Source organism: Oryx dammah, unplaced genomic scaffold, assembly GCF_014754425.2.
Source record: "Oryx dammah isolate SB20612 unplaced genomic scaffold, SCBI_Odam_1.1 HiC_scaffold_28, whole genome shotgun sequence".
NCBI lineage: Eukaryota > Metazoa > Chordata > Mammalia > Artiodactyla > Bovidae > Oryx > Oryx dammah.
The window spans coordinates 47,412,991-47,438,933 of NW_024070212.1; the positions used below are offsets into that span (position 1 = coordinate 47,412,991).

The following is a 25,943-nucleotide window of genomic DNA, read 5'->3' on the forward strand; positions in this document are numbered from 1 at the left end:
CCAAAAGCTTTCCTGCCTCGATTTCACGGATTCATGTGCCCTGCTTCTACCTACCCGGCCTCCAAGACTGTGGATAGTAATTCCTGATCGCACTCAGGTGCCTTCCTCTCCCAGATGCCCAGTGTACTCTTCCTACCTCCTTCCCGCACTCTCACAGGTCTTTCTTCCCACCCGTGATGTTGTACAGAATAGATATTTACTTGCCACGGTCCCTTTCTAGATGGTAATTTTTTCTGGCAAGAACCATGCTTATGCATTTGAATTCATTCATTTATTCTAATATTGTGTGTACGCAGTCGTATCTGACTCTTTTGCAACCCCATGGACTGTACCCCACCAGGCTCCTCTGTCCATGGGATTTTCCAGGCAAGAATACTGGAGTGCGTTGTCATTTACTTTTCCAGGGTATCTTCCTGACCCAGGATCCCACCCACATCTCTTACATCTCCTGTGTTCTAATATTAAGCACCTACTATTTCATAAAATATAAACGGTACAATCTCAGCTCTTGTGGAGCTCATGTGTTTGTGGGGTAAAATGACAAACAGGTAATGACAACAGAACATAAACATTATGATAAGAGAAGTCTAGGGTGCTTTGGGGAACTTAGGTGGGGCCCTCTAACCTGGACTTGGAAGGGCTATCTAAAAATATCAGCTGAAGGACAGAGTTAACCAATTGGATGGAGGAAAGAGAGAGGAGGAAGCATGAGAAGGGTTCCAGAAGAGGGAAGGCTTGATCACAAACAGTAACTTGAACATAGGAAAATGCCAAAAATAAATGCGTGTTTGACAAAATCTGGAGTTTTATATTGCCTTCAGCATCCCCAAGTCAAAGCCATTTGGCTAAATATCTTTGGCTAACTTGAGAGTTGGGCCAATTAATTTGTGTTTAAAATTTACCTTTCTAGGGGATATATGTATATGTATAACTTTGCTGTATAGCAAAAACTAACACAATATTGTAAAGCAACTATACTCCAATAAAAATTAAAAAAGAATACACAGCCTCTGTCCTCTAGGACTTCATAGTCTGACATGGGAGACAGATACGATGGTAAATAATTGTCATGCAGTACACAGAGGCGAGTTCTTCACCCGAGCAGGTGCAGAAGTAGCAATGATTAGGAGTTTCCTCCCCTTTAGAAGAGCGTCTCTACAGGGTGTGGTCAATTCTCAGTTACTTGGCTGCAACAGAGCTTCCCCATTTCCCCACACAATCTCCAATTAGAAGACTATTATCTAGGTTGAAAACAACAAACAGACCTTTATCAATTAAAAAATACAAATGTATCTTTCTTTAAAAAATTTTAGAAAGTACTAGCTCTATTTTTTTTTTTTTAACTTAGGGTGATCATTAATACTTTAAGAAGCATGTTCAGAGAACCAGAATGACCAGGTCACAGAGCTTGCTCTTTCATTCTAAGAACTAGCAAAAAGAGCTTTACCTGAGTCAGCGGAACATTCTAAAAAAATTATACATCATGGGTCTGCTCTACAAAATCACTGGAAATATGATATTCTAAAGAACACCTCAGAATCATGGCCCGATTTTTTGTTTTGAGTTTTCTTAAATGTATTATCCTCTTTATTGCTAAAAGAAGTAAACTTTTGTGAAAAAATGAATATAATGACTTTTAAGTCTTTATGGATTTCCAAAGATGAAACATGCTTCTCTTTTCCTTCCTAAGACCTCACTACCATGATACTAAGTAATCTTAAAAGGTTATAATCTATAGAGACAAAGAAAAAAGAGAGGAAATTAATGGACTCAGTTAATAATGCACTGAGGCATAGAAAAAGCTTATACACAGAAAGGGGAGTCATACCCTATTGTGTGCAGAGGAGGAAAGGAGAGGAAAATTAATTTGCCTTCATAGAGCTCTCAAGAGGCTCAGACACTCCGACTTGCCAGATATGGCAGAGGATATTCTTGAGACTATATTCAGTGACTTATTGGAAGGACAGTGGCTATAAAAAACATTTAGGGGAAAATGATCTTAAGCTTAAGTTCAGTTATTATAGCCGAACTTCCCACTAAGTGTAACAGAACAAGGATATTTTCACACATAAGGGACTTCACAGAATTTTCCTTCCATGCTTTCTTTCCCAGGATGCTGCTATAGGACATGTTCCACTAAACAAGTGAGTAAATCCCAGAGGAAGATGTGGGATGCAATGCAAGAGAGCTCAGTGTCAGGCTGATAGCTCGGTGGGCCTACAGAACCACAGTGAAGAGGGACAGAGGACCCCGGGGAGACTATCTCTGGCAAGTAATAGAACATTAACATGGTGGCACAGCTGGGAATAGTTGAAGATTGTTATCTGACAATGGGGAAAAAAAATTTTTTTTGAAGGAAGGCAATCAGAAACTAGAGTGGAAAGACAGTAAGAAAGGGACATAGTTTTCTGTTTGGTTCTGCAGTAAACAGAATTACAGATTCATTAGAGAAAAACACTGGGAAAAAAGAAACACTGATCATTAATTTTAAATAATGTAACTGGAACTTCTGCTGTATTCTATCAATTGCAGAAGTATTCTTGAAGAATAAATGAGCCAGACAGCTCTTCAGTAATCATCTATAATGGCTCCCGAGTTGCTTATTTCTTCACAGGAAGTTAGGATGATTAGCTAAAAGGTCACCTGTGACTAAGTCAAACCCTCACATACACTGACTGCTTTAAATATAGTCCCAAACCATAGTTTTAGCCGATCAGAGCCTACCTACTTTATATATCCCATGATATTGTATTGAACATCTGCTGACCATAGGTAAGATAATCCTGTAAGACCCCAAACCACTGTTGTCACAGAGCAATTGCTGCTGAGGGACATCACCTAGACATGTGAACCCTTCTCTGATTTCCACGATCCCCCTGGGAGTCCCCTTGTCCTACTGCCTTATACGCCACCATCTCTGGAACTAATTTTTTCTTAGTTCTGTCAGTTTTCACATGTTCAAGGACTTCCTCTCTCATGCAATCCTGTCCAAGTGCTGCCCAAATAAAGTTTATAAAGTGCTGCCTCCCATGATCTTGTCTCCTTGATCAACTCCCAAGCCCCTGAGCTTACCACCAGAAGTTACAAAGGTTTACAGGCACAAGGGGAGGGAATAGAGACCTCGCTTCCCGATGCAGTATGTTGATCCCACACTACAAAGAACATGTAGGGTGGGCCCATCCTTGGAAGACACTATCTGTCACAAAGGCACATTTATAAAAACTAACAACTAGGAAATAAGACAGATACAAGGATCAGAAAATAAAATACAATCAACAAACATCAAATGCCTAGCAATAAAGCTAATGAAAATATGTAATACCTCTACACTGAAAACAACAAAACATTCAGTTCAGTTGCTCAGTCATGTCCGACTCTTTGAGACCCCATGGACTACAGCCTGCCAGGGTTCTCTGTCCGTTACCGACTCCCGGAGCTTGCCCAAACTCATGTCCATCGAGTCAGTGATGCCATCCAACCATCTCATCCTGTCATCCCCTTCTCCTGCCCTCAATCTTTCCCAGCATCAGGGTCTTTTCAAATGAGTCAGTTCTTCACATCAGGTGGCCAAAGTATTGGAGCTCCAGCTCCAGCATCAGTCCTTCCAATGAATATTCAGGACTGATTTCCTTTAGGATTGACTGATCTCCTTGCAGTTCAAGGGACTCTCAAGAGTCTTCTCCAACACTACAGTTCAAAAGCACCAATTCTTCAGTGCTCAGCTTTCTTTATAGTCCAACTCTCACATCCATACACAACATAGAAAAAACTATCTTTGACTAAATGAAACTTTGTTGGAAAGTAATATCTCTGCTTTTTAATATGCTGTCTAGGTTGATCATAGCTTTCCTTCCAAGGAGCATCTTTTTAATTTCATGGCTTCAGTCACCATCTGCAGTGATTTTGGAGCCCAAGGAAATAAGTCTGTCATTGTTTCCATTGTTCCCCCATCTATTTGCCATGAAGTGATGGGACCGGATGCCATGATCTTCATTTTTTGAATGCTGAGTTTTAAGCCAGCTTTTTCGCTCTCTTCTTTCACTTTCATCAAGAGGCTCTTTATTTTCTCTTCACTTTCTTTCATAAGCGTGGTGTCATCTGCATATCTGAGGTTATTGATATTTCTCCCAGCAATCTTGATTCCAGCTTGTGCTTCATCCAGCTCGGCATTTTGCATGAGGTACTCTGCATAAAGTAAAAGAAGCAGGGTGACAATATACAGCCTTGATGTACTCCTTTCTCAATTTGGAGTCAGTTTGTTGTTATATGCCCAGTTCTAACTGTTGCTTCTTGGCCTGCATACAAATTTCTCAGGAGGCAGGTCAGGTGGGCTGGTATTCCCATCTGTTTAAGAATTTTCCACAGTTTGTTGTGATCCACACAGTCAAAGGTTTTGGAGTACTCAATAAAGCAGAAGTAGATATTTTTCTGGAATTCTCTTGCATTTTCTATGGTCCAACGGATGTTGGCAATTTGATCTCTGGTTCCTCTGCCTTTTCTAAATCCAGCTTGAACATCTGGAAGTCCTCAGTTCACATACTGGTGAAGCCTAGCTTGGAGAATTTTGAACCTTCCTTTGATAGCATGTGAGATGAGGGTAATTGTGCAGTAGTGTGTACATTCTTTGGCATTGCTTTTCTTTGGGATGGGAATGAAAACAGACATTTTCCAATCCTGCAGCTGCTGCTGAGTTTTCCAAATTTGCTGGCATATTGAGTGCAGCACTTTCACAGCATCATCTTTTACAACTTGAAATAGCTCAACTGGAATTCCATCACCTCCACTAGCTTTGTTTGTAGTGATGCTTCCTAAGGCCCACTTGACCTCACACTCCAGGTATCTGGCTTTAGGTGAGTGATCACACCGTCATGGTTATCTGGGTCACTAAGATGTTTTTTGTACAATTCTTCTATGTATTCTTGCCACCTCTTCTTAATATCTTCTACTTCTGTTAGTTCCACCTGTTTCTGTCTTTTATTGTATCCAATTGTACCAATCTTTGCATGAAATGTTCCCTTGGTAGCTCTAATTTTCTTGAAGAGATTGCTAGACTTTCCCATTCTATTGTTTTCCTCTATTTATTTGTATTGATCACTGAGGAGGGCTTTCTTATCTCTCCTTGCTGTTCTTTGGAACTCTGCATTCAGATGGATATATCTTTCCTCTTCTCCTTTGCGTTTTGCTTCTCTTCTTTTCTCAGCTATTTGTAAGGCCTTCTCAGACAACCAAATTTTTGCCTTTTTGCATCTTTCTCTTCAGGATGGTTTTGATCACAGCCTTCTGTACAATGTTATAAACCTCCGTCCATAGTTCTTCAATCCCTTTAATCTATTTGTCACTTCCACTGTATAATCATAAGGACTTGATTTAGGTCATATCTGAATGGTCTAGTGGTTTTCCCTACTTTCTTCAATTTAAGTCTGAATTTGGCAATAAGGAGTTCACAGGAATTGAGAAAGTCTTAAATAAACAGAGGAATCTATCATGTTCAGGAATTTTGCAGCTGCTGGGTGCACATGTTAATTAGGTCAAGGTGGTTAGCTGTGTTCAATATATATGTGGGGTCTTGTTTTGTTATTGGTTGATGAAGCCTTTATCATTATGAAATGTTCTTTTTAATGTTTAGAAATGCTCATTGTCTTAAAAGTATACTTTGGGTTCTGAGACAAGATGATGGAGTAGAAGGATTCGAGCTCACCTCCTCTCACAAAAACACCAAAATCACAACCATCTGCTGAAGAAACAGACAAATGCACATATTGACAAAAAAGACTGGAACCTACCAAAAAAGATATTTTACATTCAAAGACAAAGCAGCAGCCACAGTGAGACAGCAGGAGAGATCTGGGACCTAATCAAATCCCATACCTCCCAGGTGAGCGACCCACAAGCTGGAGAATACTTTCATCACAGAGCTTCTCTCACAGGAGTTAGAGTCCTGAGCCCCCATCAGGCTTCCCAGGCTGGGGGTCTGGCATCAGGTAGAGGAGCCCTCAGAGCATCTGGTTTGGAAGGCCAGAGGGGCTTGATGAAAGGAACTTTACAGGACAAGGGGAAACAGAAAATCCACTCTTGGAGGGTACACACAAATCTCATGTGCACAGGACCCAGGGGGAAAGCAGCGACTTCCTAGGAGCCTGGGCCAGAAGCACCTCGTGGTCTTGGAGGGACTCTGGGAGATGTAGGGGCAGGGTGCGGCTATGGCTCATTGTGGGGACAAGGACACCAGTGGCGGAGGCACTCCAACAGCCCGCAGGCGCCAGTGCTGGGATGCCTCAGGCAGACAACAAATAGGGTGAGACAGGGGACAGGCTGCCTAAAGTCTTCCTGAGTCCACAGCCACCTGCAAACACACCTGTTGACACAGCACTGCCCGCTGGAGAGACAGACAAGACTCAGTTCCACCCACCAGTGGGCAGGCACTAGTCCTTCCCACTAAGAAGCCTACACAAGTTTCTAGATCAGCCTCACCCACCAAGAGGCAGACACCAGAAGCAAAAGGACCTACAACCCTGCATTCCCAGGACGGGAGGTCACACACACAATAAGTTAGACAAAATGAGACAGCAGAGGAATATGTTCCAGATGAAGGAACAAGACAAAACCCCAGAAGAATAGCTAAGTGAAGCAGAGATAAGTAATTACCTGAAAAGGAACTCAAGAGTAATGAGTGTAAAGATGATCCGTGATTTTGGAGAAAGAATGGGGGCACAGACTGAGAAGATAGAAGAAATACTTAACAAAGAGCTAGAAGATATAAAGAACAGTTGAACAACACAATAATTGACATGAAAAATACACAAAAAGGAATCAATAGTAGAATAAATGAGGCAGAACCATGGATAAGTGAGCTGGAAGACAGAATGATGGAAATTACTGCTGTGGAACAGAATAAAGAAAACAGAATGAAAACCAATGAGAACAGTTTAAGAGACCTCTGGGACACACTTAAATGCACCAACATTTACATAACAGAGGTCCCAAAGGAGAAGAGAGAAAGAGCCTGAAAAAAATACCCAAAGACATAGTAGCTGAAAACTTCCCTAGTGTGGGAAAGGAAATAGCCACCCAAGTCCAAGAAGCACAGAGAGCCCCATACACAATAAATCCAAAAAAAGAACATGCCGAGACACATGATAATCAACTTGATAAAAACCAAAGACAACATTAAAGAAATTAAACAATAAAAGTTAAAGAAAAAACATTAAAAGCAACAGGCAAAAGCAACAAATTATAAGGGAATCCCCATAAGGTTATCAGCTGATTTTGCAGCAGAAACTGCAGCCTAACAGGAAGTAGCACAGTATTTTTTTATAGTGACAAAAGGAGAAAACCTACAACCAAGAATACTCTACCCAGCAAGGTTCTCATTCAGATTCAACAGAGAAATTGAAAGCTTTACAAACAGGAAAAATCTAAGAGAATTCAGCACCACCAAACCAGCTTCCCAACAAATGCTAAAAGAACTTTTCTAAGTAGAAAAGACAAGACCACAGCTACAAACAAGAAAATTATTAATGGGAAAGCTCACTAGTAAAGGCAAAAATACAGTAAAAGCAGGAATCATCCGCACACAAGTATGATATCAAAACTAATAACTGTGTTCAGTTGAGTTCAGTCGCTCAGTCGTGTCCGACTCCTTGTGACCCCATGAATTGCAGCACGCCAGGCCTCCTTGTCCATCACCAACTCCCAGAGTTCACTCAAACTCATGTCCATCGAGTCAGTGATGCCATCCAGCCATCTCATCCTCTGTCGTCCCCTTCTCCTCCTGCCCCCAATCCCTCCCAGCATCAGGGTCTTTTCCAATGAGTCAACTCTTCACATGAGGTGGCTAAAGTATTGGAGTTTCAGCTTTAGCATCAGTCCTTCCAATGAATACCCAGGACTGATCTCCTTTAGAATGGACTGGTTGGATCTCCTTGCAGTCCAAGGGACTCTCGAGGCTTCTCCAAAACCACAGTTCAAAAGCATCAATTCTTTGGTGCTGTGAGGAGAGTACAAACGGAAATGCCTTTGAAATTAAGACACTAGCAAAACAATCATAAACCTAAGCACCTATGGTCAATTAATCTAAAACAAAGGAGGCAGGAATGTACAGTGGAGAAAAGATATTCTCTTCAATAAGTGGTACTGGAAAAACTGGACAACTATATGTAAAAGAATGAAATTAGAACATTCTCTAACACCATATACAAAAATAAACTCAGAATGGATTAAAGACCAAAATGTAAGACTGGATACTATAAAATACTTAGAGGAAACATAGGCAGGACACTCTGACATAAATTGCAGAAATATCTTTTTGGATTCACTTCTGAGAGTAACGAAAATAAAAACAAACATAAACTAATGGGTCCTAATTCAACTTAAAAGTTTTTACAAAGCAAAGGAAACTACACACAAAATGAAAAGATAAACTATAGAATGGGAGAAAATAGGTGCAAGGAATGTGACCAACAAGGGATTAATCTCCAAAATACACAAACAGTTCATGCAGCTCAGTATCAAAACAAACAATTTAATCCCAAAAGTGGGCAGAAGATCCAAACAGGCATTTTTCCAAAGAACATATACCATAATTTGAAAATATACATGCACCTCAATGTTCACTGCAGCATTATTTACAATACCCAAGACAGGGAAGCAACCTAAACACCCATGGACAGATGAAAGGATAAATATAATGTGGTATATATATACCACAGAATATTACTCAGACATAAAGAATGAAATAACACCATTTGTTACAACACAGAGATAATCAAACTAAGTGAAGCCAGTCAGAGAAAGACAAATATATATCATTAATATGTGAAATCTAAAAAAATGATACAAATGAAATTATTTACAAAACCTAGACAGACTCACAAACATATAAAACACACTTATGGTTACCCAAAAGGGCAGGTTGCAGGGAGAGGAATAAATCAGGAATTTGGGATTAACATATACACACTACTATGTATAAAATAGATAATTAAGAAGGACCAGCTTGTTTTGTAATCAGACAATTTAGAACTCAAATTGTTGGTCTGTCATTTACTTTTTATATAAGCTGAATAATTTACTTAGTGCTATTAATCTTAACTTACCTTTCTGGGGATCATTATAACCATCTTATAGTATAGTTGTCAAATAAACAATAAACATGTACTTTGATATTTAAACATTCATCTAATAAAGGACTCATGTTCAGAATACATATAAATCTCTAACATCAATAGGACAATTCATAAAAGGAGGCCCAAAGATTTAAATGGCCCCTTCAAAAAGGAGGATATCCAAATGGAAACATGAAATGAATTCAATCTTGTTACTGGTCAGGGAAATGCAAAATGAAACCATGATGATTCACTGTTGATGGCTAAAAGTACATAAATAAAAGAGAAAAAGCATTCATAATACCAAGGACTGGGAAACCAGATTCTCATACACTTACAGTGGGAGTGTCAAAATGGCACTTCAGTGAACAGTTTGGTGGTGGTGTACGTACCAAAGTTGAATACATTACATTCCAAAAATGAATATGTATGTGCACCAAAAGACATGCATAAGGACTATAGGAACTATTTGTAATAGCTCCAAAGAGAAAGCACAATGCCCATTGATGGTAAGATTCATGAAGTGTCATCTATTCATATAATTAAATATTACACAGCAAATAAAAGTGAAGGCACTATTGCCACATCTAAGATGCATCAGTCATTTTTACAAGGTTGACGGGAAGAAAACACACACAAAGGGTATTTAATTACAATATGAAGCTCAAAAATAGGTACCAAGTTTATAAGTCTTAATAAAATGGTTTTTACAGTCATGATTGAATGAAGACATGAAAGTGGTCTTGAAGTGTGACAATGTCCTATTTCTTGATCTGGGTGGGGATGGTAATGAGTATGAACATTTTCTAAAAATTCAATGAGCCTAAGATTTATGGGCTTTTCTGTTTACATATTATATTACAATAGAGTGTTTACAAATTTTTTAAAATGATTTAACTATATGTGGTGGGTGTGACAGGAATACAGGCAGTAGGGAATGCCTAAAACTGATAAATTTAAAAAACAGTTATGTAACACACTATCTAAAAAATAAAAACCACCACAAAACAATTAGAAGTTAAAAATGGTTGCCCTCAGGGCATGGGGAGGGGCTGTTATTCACTGATTTCTGGTACTAGAATTTATTCAGTGACATGCTTGTTTACAGGTTAGAGCATTTCAATTCTTCACAAAGGAAAAATAACTGACATAGGGAAAAATGTAAACCGTATCCTACAGTTAACAATGCTGAAGTCCATCCACTAGAAGAAAATTCATTCTGTTTTTAGCAAATTATGGTTTTAAACATCAAATTTAAAAGTTAAAAATTATATAAGGAAATGACAGATGTTATACCACCGCCACAGTTTTAAGTCAAATGCTAATCGTTAAGTAGGGTGGAGGTGAAGGGTGGCAGGATTTGTCATCCCAAAATACCCACTTTGCAACAAGGACTAGTTTGAGTTAAAGGCACTTAAAACAGCTGGTGCAGGAAGATCACTCTGACTCTTCCCCCTTTCTTCCTAAAAACAGGAAGTAAAAAACCCCATAGACAAGATGTCCTTCCTACACCAGAAGGAAAATAACACTCTTTCCAAGGACAGGATGTTGAGGCTGACAGAATTCTAGACAAACCTTATTAAAATAATGCTTACCTTCCTCTAGGCTCTCCAGTTACTTTTCCACAGTCACCTCTCTTTGCAGCATCATCAGCTTTAATTTAGCCACTTCTTTGGGGCTTTAAGGGCCCCCATAAAACTTAAATAATTGCGTCTGTTTTTTATCTGTTAATCTGTCTTATGCCAACTTAATTCTTCGGCCCAGCCTAAGAATTTTACCTCTAAGAGGGTAGAGATAAAATGTTACCTCCCCTATAGAGGCAAACCCCGGGTACTTGCTATTCTGTCTAGTGCACAGCATACAATGCTGGTTGTTTACATCCCCGTTTTCTCATATAAAAGTAGAAGCTTGCTTTGAGAACCAAGTGATAAACTTGACATGCAGTGTTGCTCATGGATGAATGCCCTTATCTTTAGCTTCAGTTAGTTCAGTTCAGTCGCTCAGCTGTGTCCGACTCTTTGAGAGCCCATGGACTGCAGCACTCCAGCCTCCCTGTCCATCACCAACTCCCGGAGTTTACCAAACTCATGTCCATTGAGTCGGTGATGCCAACCAACATCTCATGCTCTGTTGTCCCCTTCTCCTGCCTTCAGTCTTTCCCAGCATCAGGGTCTTTTAAATCAGTCAGCTCTTTGCATCAGGCAGCCAAAGTACTGGAGTTTCAGCTTCTCCAATGAATATTCAGGACTGATTTCCTTTAGGATGGACTGGTTGGATCTCCTTGCAGTCCAAGGGACTCTCGAGAGTCTTCTCCAACACCACAGTTCAAAAGCATCAATTCTTTGGTGCTCAGCTTTCTTTATAGTCCAACTCTCACATCCACACATGACCACTGGAAAAACCATAGCTTTGACTAGATGGACCTTTGTTGGCAAAGTAATGTCTCTGCTTTTTAATATGCTGTCTAGGTTGGTCATAACTTTTCTTCCAAGGACTAAGCATCTTTTAATTTCATGGCTGCAGTAACCATCTTCAGTGATTTTGGAGCCTCAAAAAATAAAGTATTTCACTGTTTCCACTGTTTCCCCATCTATTTGCAGATTAAACTGCCATTTATTTCCCACTGCAGTCTATGGATGATGCTAACAGGATTATGTGGAAAAAGATGTCCCATGGTCAATCACATCCTGGAAACACTGGATTCCTTTAAGTCTTCCTAGAACTATCATGGAGAAGGTGATGGCACCCCACTCCAGTACTCTTGCCTGGAAAATCCCATGGATGGAGGAGCCTGGTAGGCTGCAGTCCATGGGGTCGCTAAGAGTCGGACATGACTGAGTGACTTCTCTTTCACTTTTCACTTTCATGCATTAGAGAAGGAAATGGCAACCCACTCCAGTGTTCTTGCCTGGAGAGTCCCAGGGACTGGGGAGCCTGGTGGGCTGCCATCTATGGGGTCGCACAGAGTTGGACACGACCGAGGTGACTTAGCAGTAGCAGCTAGAACTATCAAGTTAATGTACATGGTGATTCTCCAGGGAACTTCTTTCACACCTCAAATGGTGAGGCAATTTTTAATTTATAGGGAAGAAAAAATCAAGGAGAAACTTTTTTTTGATCGCGAGAGGAATAACAGGGCAGTTAGGAAAATATTTCTATTAGTAGGTTTAGGGTAACTTAGAAATCTGATAATCTGAAACTTCCCCCATGTCATAAAATCTTCCCTAGGACTGATATGATCTTTCAAGATCCCCTGACTATTTGGTAGCATTTCTGAAGTACACCTAAGGTTTTTTCATGACTTTTCTAAAAAGGAATTCATTTCAATGAAACCACATTTGATAAACTTTTTAAAAATGAGACACTGGGTGCCAAAAAGGCCCCCCTGAATTTTTATTTTTGTATTTTTCAAGTCAAGACTGTATGAACTTTATATGAACTATCTAGGATTTATATACCAGAATAAAAAGAACGAGCAAAGATTGTATAGGATATCTGATTCTTTTTTAATCTGAACAGAAAATAAGTATACAAGTTTGCTAAACAGAAGTTGTAAAAACTGAATGTCATGTATTATGGAATCAGTACAAGTTTTACTTCAGTAGTTGGTGATTCTTAGAGTTAATTCTGCAAAAAAACCAAAACCAGTTATGCAAAAACAAGAATATAAAAAGCCCCTTTCTGAATCCCAGTTTGATAAAACTGATTTCATATCTAGCTTATTGATAATACTCAATTGCAGTTCTCCCTGTGCAAATAATACACATAGTCATTAATGGTGGTTTGGTGAGATAAAATTGATTTCTCTTAGGATATAGTTCAATATAATAACCCAATATAAAAAAGTTATTAAAGATTCACAGAGATAAACCAGTGCCTCAGGAAACATAATTCACCCACGTGCATAATTTTATAACAGACTTCTTAAACATACAATCACGGTCAAAGACAGTGATAATGTTGCATACTCAGTGCTTCACTTCATGTAGTTGCATTCTTAAGGCTCATCTGGAGTTTAACACCATGTAACCACCATGCATCTAATGAATGGGTTTCTAACATACACAAATCCACTCAATTCATTAAAAATTCTAAAAATCTCAGAAGCCTTTGAACTTGACATGTAAGGACTTTGTGTTTTAATATCCCAATCACTGAGAAGACTAGGTGGAAACACAGTAACCCTCCCCTGTAAGCAAGAATGCACATGTACTTTCGTTGCATCATCACAAAGAACCCCCAAGACAACTCAATACTGAAGACTGTGAGGGGCATATTTATTACTTAGGCAAAGAAAATTCAAATGGCTTTCCTGGAGTCCAGTGCACCCCAAGACATATGCAAGGAATGAGGATAACTGTGGCAGCCCAAGAACTCTGCCACGGTGTCATAAATGCCATTACGCCAAGATGCACATTTTGATAAAACACTGTGATTTGTTTCCCGCTATCATGGGACACAAGAAAATGAAACTCAAGACTCTGGTTAGAACAGGACAAGCGATGACCCCAGTTTTAAATAGGGTTCTTCATTGAAGGAAAACATAGAGCCGTCAAAGTCAAAGTAGCTGACTTCAAATGGTTTACATCCCAGGATGAATCAGGTTACACTGATTTAAGCCCAATTTAATTTAGGCAGGTTTTTAACCACAAGAATAAGGACATTCTTAGTACATATTAATAATTAAACCAACATATACACAATTAGCAATATCCTATATAATATTAAATGTTTCAATAACTTGTTCTTGATTATTTGGTACCTAATTTGTTGCTTTGTTTTAAAAAACAAGCTCAACTTTATTTTACAATGTACTTTGTATTTCTAACTGTATTGTGTAATTATTTCATTGAAGCTGGTACAATACAGTTCTCTGGGTTCTAGGAGCCAAATTCAACTGTATCTTCTGTTATCTGTTTGAATTCATAATTGCCTCTGCCATCCATATGCAGGTAGTACTACAGGAAAGAAGGGAGAAAGAAATCAATAAATGAGAATCTTCTTTCAGTCAGGAATTTATGTAGAGGTTATCATACAAGAAAATGACCGGTAACAAGCATTTTAAGCCACTAAAATTTTCAGAAGTTTATACTCAGAAATGCATACCATTTTCCAAGGAAAGACTAAATGACAAAGTCTGCTCTTTTTAAAAATAGTCACAAAATACCTCTGCTTGTAGTGGATATAGCACTTTCCATTATGAGAACTACAATACCAGACTTCCTTATTCATTTTAAAGGAACCAAATCTGTAAGCATCCCACAAATTAGAATGCTTCTGTCACTCCATAACCAAGGACCTGGTCAACAGAGGTGCAACTGCGCTACGTGCAAGCCCATCAGATAGGACAGCCTCTAAAACATTTACTTTAGCTGGTTTCCCAGATCAGTTCAGATCCTCTAACTTAAGGCTTTTTGTTCATTTGTTGACTTGGCAAAGGAGGAAAAGAGCCCATATAATTCCATCCTACAAAGATGCTTAGGATAGCAGCTACAAAGCCTTCTGTTTGAGTTAGTGGTTTTTTTGTTTACTGAAAAGATCTTCTTTTTTCCAGTTTTCCATATTGTTAGTTTAAGCTATTTTGGACTCAACACTGCAGTTCTTTGTGTCACCCACTCCATCACATGGCCACTGATCCGACGGTTACTTTGCTACTTGTCTACACCTCCAGGAGAAGAGGAAAGGGGAAAGCCAAGTCCTTTCACCATCCTATGGTTGTAATGTTTATGAACTTCTGTGAAAACACAAAGGCTTGGATATATTTTAAACTGCCTTGATATCCAGTTAGTCTTCCATTCAATTAACAAAAATGGGAAAATTATAATGTGCCATTATAAAACTATCTTTAAAAGTCAACAGCTATACACAATTTCATTAAAGTTTATTAAGAGCTTTCATACAGACTACATCTGATCCTCATGGTAACCTATGAGACAGCTGGGCAAGGATCAGTAACTCTATTATACAGAAGAAACAGTGTCAGAAACAGTGTTGCCTAAACCCAGGTATTCTGACTTCAAATTCCATGGTCTTCATTTAACCATCTGTACACTATCATTTGGACCATAATATTCCTGAGACCAAAGACAGTACTCTGCATCCCTCGTAACACTTAGCCCAGTATTTGGCTTTTTTTAGAAAAGGAGCTCAATCAGGTGTATTTTATGGGACAAGGTAGCCTTACCTCACACCCTTTCTTTCACCTGAAATTCTGTATCATTTAGGAAGGAAAGGAGGAAGGAAAGAGAGAAAAAAAGAGAAGGAGGGAGGAAGAAAGAAAAAGAGCGAGAGAAAGAAAGCAGGGAGAAAGAAAGAAAAAAAGGAAAGAAAGAAAAAATGAACTAAGCTGGGTTTATTCTTCAGGGTTGATCATTTTACATTAGGAGAGAGAATGGCACTATGACACTGCTGGAGAACCTGAACTGCTATAAAACTCACTGTAGTATCTTTGTAAATTAGAGTGACCACTTAATGAATTCTATTTTATTATAGTATGTGATGATAAACAGCTAATATTATAGTTTCCTCCTTGTAGTCCTGATTTCTACTAAAGCTGTCCCTAAACTTTTTGCCATCTGATCCTTCTTAAGACTCTTTCTTTTTGGTCAATAGAGAATGGTAAGAAAAGGCTGTGATCAGATTATGTACATTTTAGTCAGTTCACTACGTAACAGTGATCTATAAAACTGGAGAATCATTAACTGGTTCTCTAATACCTTTCCTATACAACTAGAGACTATCCATGTTAATATATATTATAGCCCTCAAAATTGACAACTACAATAATATTTATAAAAATGCTATTTTATAACAATGAATTAGAATCACCTTTTCCCCTTAAATTATATATCTATAATGGAACACACACCAAGAAATCTAAAGTCATAATCACCTAAATTCATATTTGAAAATAAAACAAACTCTCACCATACCATTCAATATAAGAAATACAAACCTCATGGTGTTTCCAAAGAGACTTTCTATGTGACACAGTGAAGAGGGTAATGCCAACCTAATACAAGGAAAATGATTTAGGTTTACATCAATAACACAGAGTTACAAATTAAATTAGTTTATATAATTTAAGCTGTTAAGATGACTGGCTTCGGTAGCTATAGTTAAAAATCAACTGATACCAAATGTTTAAAGTAACACAAAGTATAGGCCTTCAACTACATAATAAAAACTAACAAGTATCAATAAAGTCTAAGAAAGAAAAAAAACTAAACAGTTACTAGCTTAATTAAGTGTATTATTTTGTTTTGGGCACAAAATATATATCCTAGCATATTTTCTATTTTATTGTGAAAAATATATGAAAAGAGCATAAGGATGGTAAAAATAGCAAAAGGTCAAAATCAGGAAAATTAAATCAATATAGTATTGCCTACAATAAATCTGTTTTTCAAATATAGTATAATCTTTACTAGAACCCCTTATTTTGGAACATGTCATAGAATTCAGACTTTGGAAAAGCAACATTTACCACTCCCAGAGGGTTCTGCGGTAGAATTCTGAAATTAACATATCAATGTTTCTGCAGCAACACATATGGACATGGACATTCGGTAAGATAAATATCAATAAAAGGGCTTAAAAATCTTCTATTAGTTCAGGCCAGCTCTGGCTACCCAGTAAGCTTGCCACAAAACAATGAAAAATCTTTTTCAGTTTTAAAAGCTTACTGGATTTTAGACTGTGAATTAGGGTTGATGGACCATTCTTCAGATTTTCAAAACAACATCAAGAGATGTAGCTAGTTGCTCTGGATCAGTGACTCTCAGCCGGGGAGAAGAGGCAGGATATTTCGCCCCACAGGGGACACATTTCAAGGTCTTCTGATTGTCAAAACTAACAGTGCTAGAGACATCTAATGAGTTGAGATAAAAATGTTGCCAAACATCCCACAAAGCGGAGGACAGCCTCCCATAACTAAGAATAATCCACCCAAAATGTCAATAGTGCTGAGACCGAGCAACGCTGCTCTAGGATCACGGTTTCTCAACATGGGTCTCTCAAGGCTGAGAAACAGGCTAGGGTAACCAGGAAATCTCCACCATGAGTTCCAAATCTTATTTTCATTTTGAGAATTAAAAAGAATTTGGGTAAGTATATTCTTCTTATCACTTCTATCATGAAATTTAAGTACCTAGGTTCGTGTATACACTTCTGCTGGTACCATGTGATGACTTAAACTGGTATCATTTAAAACTTTTAATGTGTAATAAGTTCGGGTGCCAAAGGAAAGGTTATCAGACAGGTCAGAAACTGCATGACAAGTATACTGTCAGTTATTAATAAAACATATATTTCAATGGTGCAACACAGATGTGATTTTTGAAAGCTTCCTTCAGATATTATTTCTCTTATAATTCTAAAATAATTAGATCAGATCTCAACTGAATGAAGGCATTCTTTACTACAGAATTCTTTAAGTCAAAATACATAAGCAAAATTCAAAACAAGATCTGGACCTCTCCATATTATATTTGGACCTCACATTAAATCCAAACCAGTAGTTTAGTTTCAGCAAAATAGTATCAAATGTCTTTCTAATGCTACATTTTGAAACTGTTTTAAAATTTCTTAGGTACTTAATTTGTAAGTTTGTACTGGTTTTGTAGCTGTAAAGGAGTTTTAAGTTCATACCTCATTTCATGTTTATCCATTTTCAAGTGCCATTTAAGTAATACAATTTATCAACCGGGGGCCCCACAGGAATTTTTTTCTTTTAAATGCAATCTATACACAGGAGAATTGTATATTTTATGCAGACTTGCAGCCTACAGCTAGATATAAGAGGAAACAGCATGGCGCTTCTAAGTCACTAATCAAATAGAGACTACATTGTTTTATGTATAAGAGAATTCCACAAACACCTCTTAATACCTTCCAATCTGAAAATCGTATAGACAAATGGATTAAAAAAAATAATAATAAAAGACTACTATACTAAAAGAAGCCTTAGTAAAATATTGACCAGGCCAGACAAAAAAAATAGATACATTAAAAGTTGCCAAATAATCAGCCAATTTTTTTAATTAAAAATTTTTAAAATTTTTCTTTATTAAAAAAAACAAACGATATTTAGGTAAAGCTAATGGAACAAATTAAGAAAATATTATTAACACTGAGGATAGGGAATGAGATTAAAGGGGAAAATTTTTAATATTTATTTTATATCTAACACATGGCTAGAAAGAATTATATACAGAACTCACTGACAATTTTCTCTTTTAGTCCTATCTATTTATCAGTTTAAAATCTTTATGAAAACAAGATACCTTCCTTTGATAGCAATTTTGTCACTTCATAACATAGAATCTTCTCTTTGGATACATATCTGGCTGGACACAGAGTAAACTGGGAGCAGGGGCTGAGAATTTATCACACTTACCTTTCGACAATGACTGTAAATGTAGTCTTCCACATCCACACTAACTGCACTTGTACATTCATCCAAAATAGCAAACTGGGGCTTATGATAAAATAATCTTGCCATCTGAAGCATGAAAGGGAATACTCTGTATAATCAAATATCATACTACTGAATTAAATTAGTAAGCTAAAACAGATTTACTTTAAATTAAATATACATTTATATTCTTGTAAACAAAGAAGGAAACATATTCTAACTCAAAAAATTTACTTCTCAGAAACAAAAACAACATAAAGAAACTTGATTGCTTTCATTGTCTTCCCAAGCAAAGGGAAAAATGTAATACATGGGAAATACTGTTAAGAGTAAAGCAAAAGCTTTTGACTGATATGAGATGAAGTCGAGTTTTAAATTAATATTAAAAAATTCTCTAAACAAGATTAGAGGATACACATTTTAATGAACTCTTAGAATTCAGACTACAGATAACTCAATGCAAAAACTTTTTTTAAACAGTCTATTTTTTAAGTAATGCCAACAAATATTAAGTTGTGAATGTATATTCCTACCAATAATGTCTGAGTGCACATGTTGTATATATATCCCTGTGGTCAATATTGGGCATGTTCATTTTTAAAAGTCTATGTAAATTTTATAATTGAAAATTAACATCAAGACTGTTACAGCTTAACATTTCTTTGATTAGCAGGAATGCTGAACATGTTGCTGTTTATTTTCCATATGTATTTTATTTTCCAGGAATTATTTATACTGACCCTTTGTCTAACAGACATTCCAAATTGTCATCTGCCTCCTAACACCAATCTCGATGATAGTGGGCACTTTCTATCCCTGCCCAATTTGTCTTCTCTGCAACACTGAACTCAGGTGCCCATTCCCTCCTTGAGAAAGTGAGAGTGAGACCATGGCGTTTCAGGTATCTTAAGCTGTTTTCTCAAGTTTCTTTTCCAGGATTTTTTCTTTTGCTGGACCATTAAATGTTGGGGTCCCTGAGGGTTAATTTCTAGGCCCTCTTCTGTTTTTCCTATTTTGTTTCTCTGAGTGATCTTTTCACGTCTCATGATTTCAAATATTATTTACATTTGTAAACTCCCCCAAATATCTCTCCCACCCATACTTCTGTTCTAATTTCCAGGTTGATACATAAAAATTCCTATTTAATCTTTCTATGTGGAATCTTACAGGACTCACAGACTTTAAACATCTAAAACTCAACAGATTTCCTAGATTTCCCCCTTGAATCCATTCATCGATTTCCTCCACCCTATACTGAACACTTCAGAGCAGCTGCTCAAGCTAGAAAGCTGTGAGTCCTCCCTGGTCTTCTCCTCCCCTACCCCGATCTTTAGTCCAAGTCAGCCCTGTGACGTCTACTCACTTTCCCCCAGCTTACAATCATGCCCTCAGCCCACAGCACAATCTTCTCCTGCCTGGATAACCACAAATAGCTTCCTGCTTCCTCCTTTGTGCCTCTTTAATTCTCCATGTAATCAGAGAGGATCTTCCAGAAATGTGAGAATTTCATTCTTCGACTTAAAACCCTTCAATGACTTCCCATTTCGCTTAGAATAAAATCCAAACTCCTTACCATGACCTACAAGATGCTGCACAACCTTACTCCTACTCACTCTCCAACCTCAACATTCCAGTACCATCACCTCCTCTCAACGACCAGGAGACAAGGTGTCATAGGCCTTAGAGGCTAGTACGTGTCACTTTCCTCATGTCTCAAACGCCTCACTCTGCTCCCTGCATCATTCAAATTTCTGCTTAACATCACCTTCTCAGACAAACCTACCTGATCCCTCCCAACCCAAGGGAGTCCCTTTTGTAACATCTCTGTAGCTCTTCACACAGCATAAACTACATTGTCTGCTTCTTTGTCTATCCCTTAGGCTGTCATACTCACAAAAGCCAAGACACCGTTTTAATCACTCCTGCATACCTAACGCCTGTATAGCATAGCAGACATTCAAATATTTGATCAATGAATAACCACAACAGCTTTCTTGGAGTTTACACTTTATTTATAAAGGGTGAGGAAGGGGAAACAGCAAGGACAGACTATCAAGAAGTTCAGCTGTGCAGAGAATGAAAGGTATAGACAACCTGGGACCTTTGGTTAAGGGAGAGTTTGGTTTTTAGATCACAGAGACCGGAAAATATCTTTCTGAAAGAGGACTGCTGCTGCTACTGCTAAGTCACTTCAGTAGTGTCCGACTCTGCGCGACCCCATAGATGGCAGCCCACCACGCTCCCCCGTCCCTGGGATTCTCCAGGCAAGAACACTGGAGTGGGTTGCCATTTCCTTCTCCAGTGCATGAAAGTAAAAAGTGAAAGTGAAGTCGCTCAGTGGTGGCTGACTCGCAGCGACCCCAGGGACTGCAGCCTACCAGGCTTCTCCATCCATGGGATTTTCCAGGCAAGAGTACTGGAGTGGGGTGCCATTGCCTTCTCTGGAAAGAGGACTAGAAGAAATTAAATATAGGTGTCTGTGTGTGTGTGTCAGGGTGTTCCAGAACTGAAGGAAAGGGATGTGATCAAGTTGGAGGAGGGAGGTTCCAAAAACACAGATGGAAACAGTTAGCCTAATTAGGCTTTCTCAAGAGGAAGGATGATATATCCTCCACAAACAGAGGAAACAAGAGTTCAGGACAGCCCAGTGCAAGGTTATTAAAAGGAGTGGTTATTTGAAAGCATTCAAATGCCCCTGCTCTGTGTTCCCAAGGAATGCTTTGCATTCCTTTGTCTCCACACTTACCACACTATATGGACATTTTCTCATCATGTGTCTTTCTCTCTCCTACTATGTGTTTAGCCACTTGGTATTGCAATACAAGGAGATTTTGAAGAATATGAACACTGCAGTCATACTGCTGCCTGAGCTCGACAAGCCACCCACAGCCTTCTACCAGCTTTAACATTTACTAGATATCTTTGCCTGGCAAGCCACTCAACTGTTCTACAGTTCTATTCCCTCTGTGGACTGGGAGTCTTGTAGCTCTCATCTCACAGGACTGCTGAGAGAATGAAGTGAGATAACCCGTGTAAAGTGCTTGGCGTACTGCCTATCACCTATGAAGCACTCAATAAAAATTAGCTGTCATTTAACTGAAATAACAGCTTCTCTTTTTTCTTTAAGGAATAGTAGCTGAGTTATTCTGTTGAGAGTGGTGGGGAAATAATGGGGTAGAAGGCCTGAAACTGGTAGTTTTCATATGATTATCATGAAAAATGAGACAGAGGGACAAAAATCAGTAAAACGACTGCCAAGACATGCTGTGAGTGCCTGAAAGACTGGAAACCATAGGAGTGCGGTGGCAGCAATCCATCTTTCTCTGACTTTTTTCCCAGCAGTGCTCAGAAGCCCATGTACAGAAACGCCAAGGCAAACAGCTGCTCTTGGGTCAGTATTCAAATAATATGAGAAAACAAAAAGTGAGAAAGGAAGTTAAGGGGAAGAGATCACTTGGTCACTTAAGAAATATCTCCTCTGTACCTCCTATATGCCAGGGCCTAGATTAGTAAGTCTGTGCTGGATAGGAAGGAAGGCAGAGTCAAAAGGGAACTGATCAATTGTAGAAAAGGAATGGGTCAATATTAGAGAGATCTCAGTGACTCTGAGGAATGGGAACAACTGCCAATAAGGTAAAAGAAATAATTACAAAACGGACTTAAAAAAAAAACACTAAAAATCTTATGACAGTGGAATCTCTGGTAAGAGGCTTTGGGCCTTTCTTCATACTTTTGTAAATATTTCAACTTTTCCATCATATATACTTTTTCGTTAAAAAAAAAAAATATATATATATATATATATCACTAAAGAGGAAGAGGAAGGAATAGTGGAGAAGAGGGACTTCCCTGGTGTTCCAGTGGCTAAGACTTCACGTTCCCAAATGGAGGGGGCTCGGGTTCTATCCCTGAGCAGGGAACTAGACCCCCAGACAACACAACTTAGAGTTAGCATGCGGCAACTTAAAAAAAAGATCTTCCATGCTGTGACTAAAGGTTCTGTTTGCTGCAACTCAAGACCTCATGTAGCCAAATAAATATTAAAGAAAGAACAGTGGAGCAGAAAAGATGACTCTGAGTCAAAGAAATAAAGCAGACCAATCTATAATATTATCTGGAGCAACCCTGGCTGATGGTGCTGGACCCAAATGAGTGTAATGAACGAAAAAAACATGTCACCCAATCACTCAATATAATGCCCAATCACTTCAAATTCTCATTCCTCTAGCCCAGTATCCACTTTGAGAATGGCTGATATCTCTCTTCTGTTTATGATTTACTCATCACTCTAGATTAATTTCACCTTATAGCACTAGCCAAATGAATCACAATATTAGGTTGATATTAAGTTCATAAAGAATGGGTATGAATTGGGGGAAAACAGCATGTAAAACGTGTTCCTCACAGAGTGGGAGGCAACCCTGAGGCTGGGCCTAACCTGAAGACAGAGAGGAAACAATTCAGCAATACGCCAACTCTTTTGCTATGTTTCCTTGGCTACGGTTTTCTCTAATTTACACAAAGTTTACACTCTCTCCCTCCAAAATTCCTCTGGATCTACTCAAACTATGGTACTAGTTAGAAAATGACTCTTTAAAAGTTATCCCTCTTGACAGAGTACTCCACGAATCACTCTTAATATTCTGTGTTTTATAGCCATGTTGGATTGGGATAAGTTTAGTCAATTATAGAAAAACTAAAACAATTCCTTTCAAATGTTTCTTTATATTAGGAAATTTTTGAAATTCTAAGTAACTTTAAGCAGTAAATATTGAGCTCTGAAACAAGAATACATATAATGACAGAGGGAAAGGGCAAGAACAGAACAAAGAATAAAAATAAAATTAACATCTCTAACACCTTCAGCTACTTTAGCGAGAACAGCCTGAGTAAGACAGACAGATGTCTACAGGGGAAAAAGTACTGAAAGGGATCTCACAACCCAACCAGGACCAATGTGCTACAGAGTTCCCCTAACTTTCAGAAAAACAGATTAATGGGATATAATTGGATTGCATCTTTTCCTTTCAAGGGGATATTTATGAATTTTTCAGAATTCTAAATTTACATGCAAATTATTCTTTTATTATCATATAAACAACTATACTATAATCATTGATAAATAAAAAGATGAATAAAACTGTATGCCTTGATTACCAAAATGCTGGATTCTAAGAGTGGACTTCATGCAACCAGCTGCATTGCTGTGCAGTGTCTTCAGAGCACACTTACCGCCATTCTTTGCTTCTCTCCACCACTTAGCACATCCATCCAGTCCTGAACACTGTCCCAGCCACCTTCACGTTCAAGGATATGACTCAACTGGACATTATCTAAGTACTCCTTCAGCACCTTTCAGCAAAATGATTAAAGATGAAATTGTATTTAATGTAAACCAACATTATCTGTCTTGCTTTATTTTTGAAACTACAATTGCTATAATTCTATTGCTAATGTCACTTAAAAAAGGTACATTTCACCAAAAAATGTGAAAGGTAAACCAAAAACTCTTTTACTGCCTATTTATAGTAATTTTGACAAAATAAATCTAGCAGCTTAAAAAGAATAACATTATTGTGCACAATTGAGGGATGAGGACAATGAGGAAACAAATAATAGTGTAAAGATGACATTAAACATTCAACAGTCATATTTAAGCAAAATGGTTAGCATCTTACCACAACCTGAAAAGTTATAAGTAATGATAAGGTTTTAGAAGTTCTTTACAAAAGGTTAGGATTAACCTCTTGGCATCTAAAATACTTAATTGATTAAGATAAAGACTCTGAAATGGAGTGTTTTCAGTAAGTCTAGTATATAAATACTTCCTTACGAGGTCAGAAATCCCCTTCTTTTTCTGATCTTCCTTTCCATCTGGATATATCACTTGGTCTCGAAGTGTTCCAAGGGTCATATAAGGTCTCTGATAGTAAAAGAGCAAAAATCATTAGAAGTAAATTTATTAAAAACAAAAGAGCTTTAAACCAAAGATTATAAAATAGCTCAAGCAAGGTCTTACCTGAGGAACATAAAATAACTTTCCTCTCTCAGGTTTAGTTAGACGTCCTCCAAAAAGAGGCCATAACTATAAAAGCACAGGAGGAAGAGGAACAGTTGTAAATTTCACAATGTGGTATAGATGACACGGCAAAGTAAGGCTGCAAAACCCTAAGGCCAGCTTTTACTTACTTCACCAAGAACACGGAAAAGTGAACTCTTTCCACAGCCGTTTGGACCACAGATTAGAACGTTGGCCCCAGATCGAACCTGAAAAAAAGTCAGTCTATGAATTAATTACATAGAATATACACACAATGAACATTTCCTTAGAGTCAAAAAAGCTAATGATAAGCTTTCCATTTTGTCTACAGATGTGATATTAGATAGAGGCAGTGGATGGTATGGATGAAGAGGACTTTTATTTTTGTTTACTTTCCATTTTTACTCAGTCACTTCTTTTCCTCATTAAAAACCACTATTGACTGATATCAACTTAAATCTCAATCAGAATACAAAGAGCTAAACCTGGAATTCTTGAAAACAGCAATTATGTATATACACAATCTATTTTTTTTAATGCAGTTGTTCTATATATACCACTCTATAACTTGTTATTATTTAACAATATATCACAGATGTTCTTTAGGTCAGTATATTCAGATTCTCCCCATTCTTTTCTTAATGCCTGCACTGTATTCCATAGTAAGGATGTACCAAAATTTATCTAAATACTCTCCTTTTGTTAATTATTTAGGTCATCTGCATTTTGTTTGCTTTTCAATAATACTGCAATGAAACTCCAAGTCAGCAAGCAAATTGATACACTAGTGAGAACTATTTCTATAGATCAGATTCTTAGAAATTATAAGTTGCATCAAAGTATATGTATATTATAAATATTTATAAGTTCACCAAACTGTTCTGTAAGAATGTAAAGATGGAAGTTAAATGCAAAAATGTCAAGAGGGATTGAGTTCTAAGGTAATATAATGTGAGTTAATCAAACCTATGATGAATCAAAAACCCTGGATCATAATTCTAGCCTTCATAGCAATGTAGCACAGCAGGAAACACATCAGAGAGAGATGAGTTACCCTAGCTGCGGAACCTGTCTTTTTAAAAACTGTTGAGTCTTAGGTTCCTATTACTTAACTCAATGAATATGTATTGAATACTATGTGTCAGGCTCTGTTCTAAGGCAATACAGATACATTAGTGAGTAAAAGAGACCAAAAAAAACCCCCAAACAACAACACACCAAAATCCTTACCCTTACCAGTATACATTCTAGTGGGAGACACGTGCAATGAGGAACATGCATAATAAATAAGTAAATTAAACAATACGTTAGAAAATCAGTACAATGGGGAAAAAATAGATCAAGGTTAAAAAAAAAAACTAGGGGTTGGGGGGTGCTGCATTTT

General features: G+C 37.8%; 1 protein-coding gene across 2 annotated transcripts in view; it reads right to left on the reverse strand.

Moving 5' to 3' along the window:
• Positions 1-12,586: 12,586 nt before the first annotated feature.
• The window catches only part of ABCD3 (ATP binding cassette subfamily D member 3), a 79,106-nt gene continuing 65,749 nt past the window's right edge, over positions 12,587-25,943 (reverse strand). For both annotated transcript variants that reach the window (XM_040232269.1, XM_040232271.1), the window contains exons 17-23: positions 24,709-24,786; positions 24,539-24,604; positions 24,353-24,442; positions 23,752-23,871; positions 18,502-18,606; positions 16,060-16,116; positions 12,587-14,062 (exon numbers count right to left, since the gene is read on the reverse strand). In XM_040232269.1, coding sequence (XP_040088203.1) covers positions 13,985-14,062; positions 16,060-16,116; positions 18,502-18,606; positions 23,752-23,871; positions 24,353-24,442; positions 24,539-24,604; positions 24,709-24,786 — 594 coding nt within the window. In that variant the 3' untranslated portion in view covers positions 12,587-13,984. The remainder of the gene's footprint in view (positions 14,063-16,059; positions 16,117-18,501; positions 18,607-23,751; positions 23,872-24,352; positions 24,443-24,538; positions 24,605-24,708; positions 24,787-25,943) is intronic.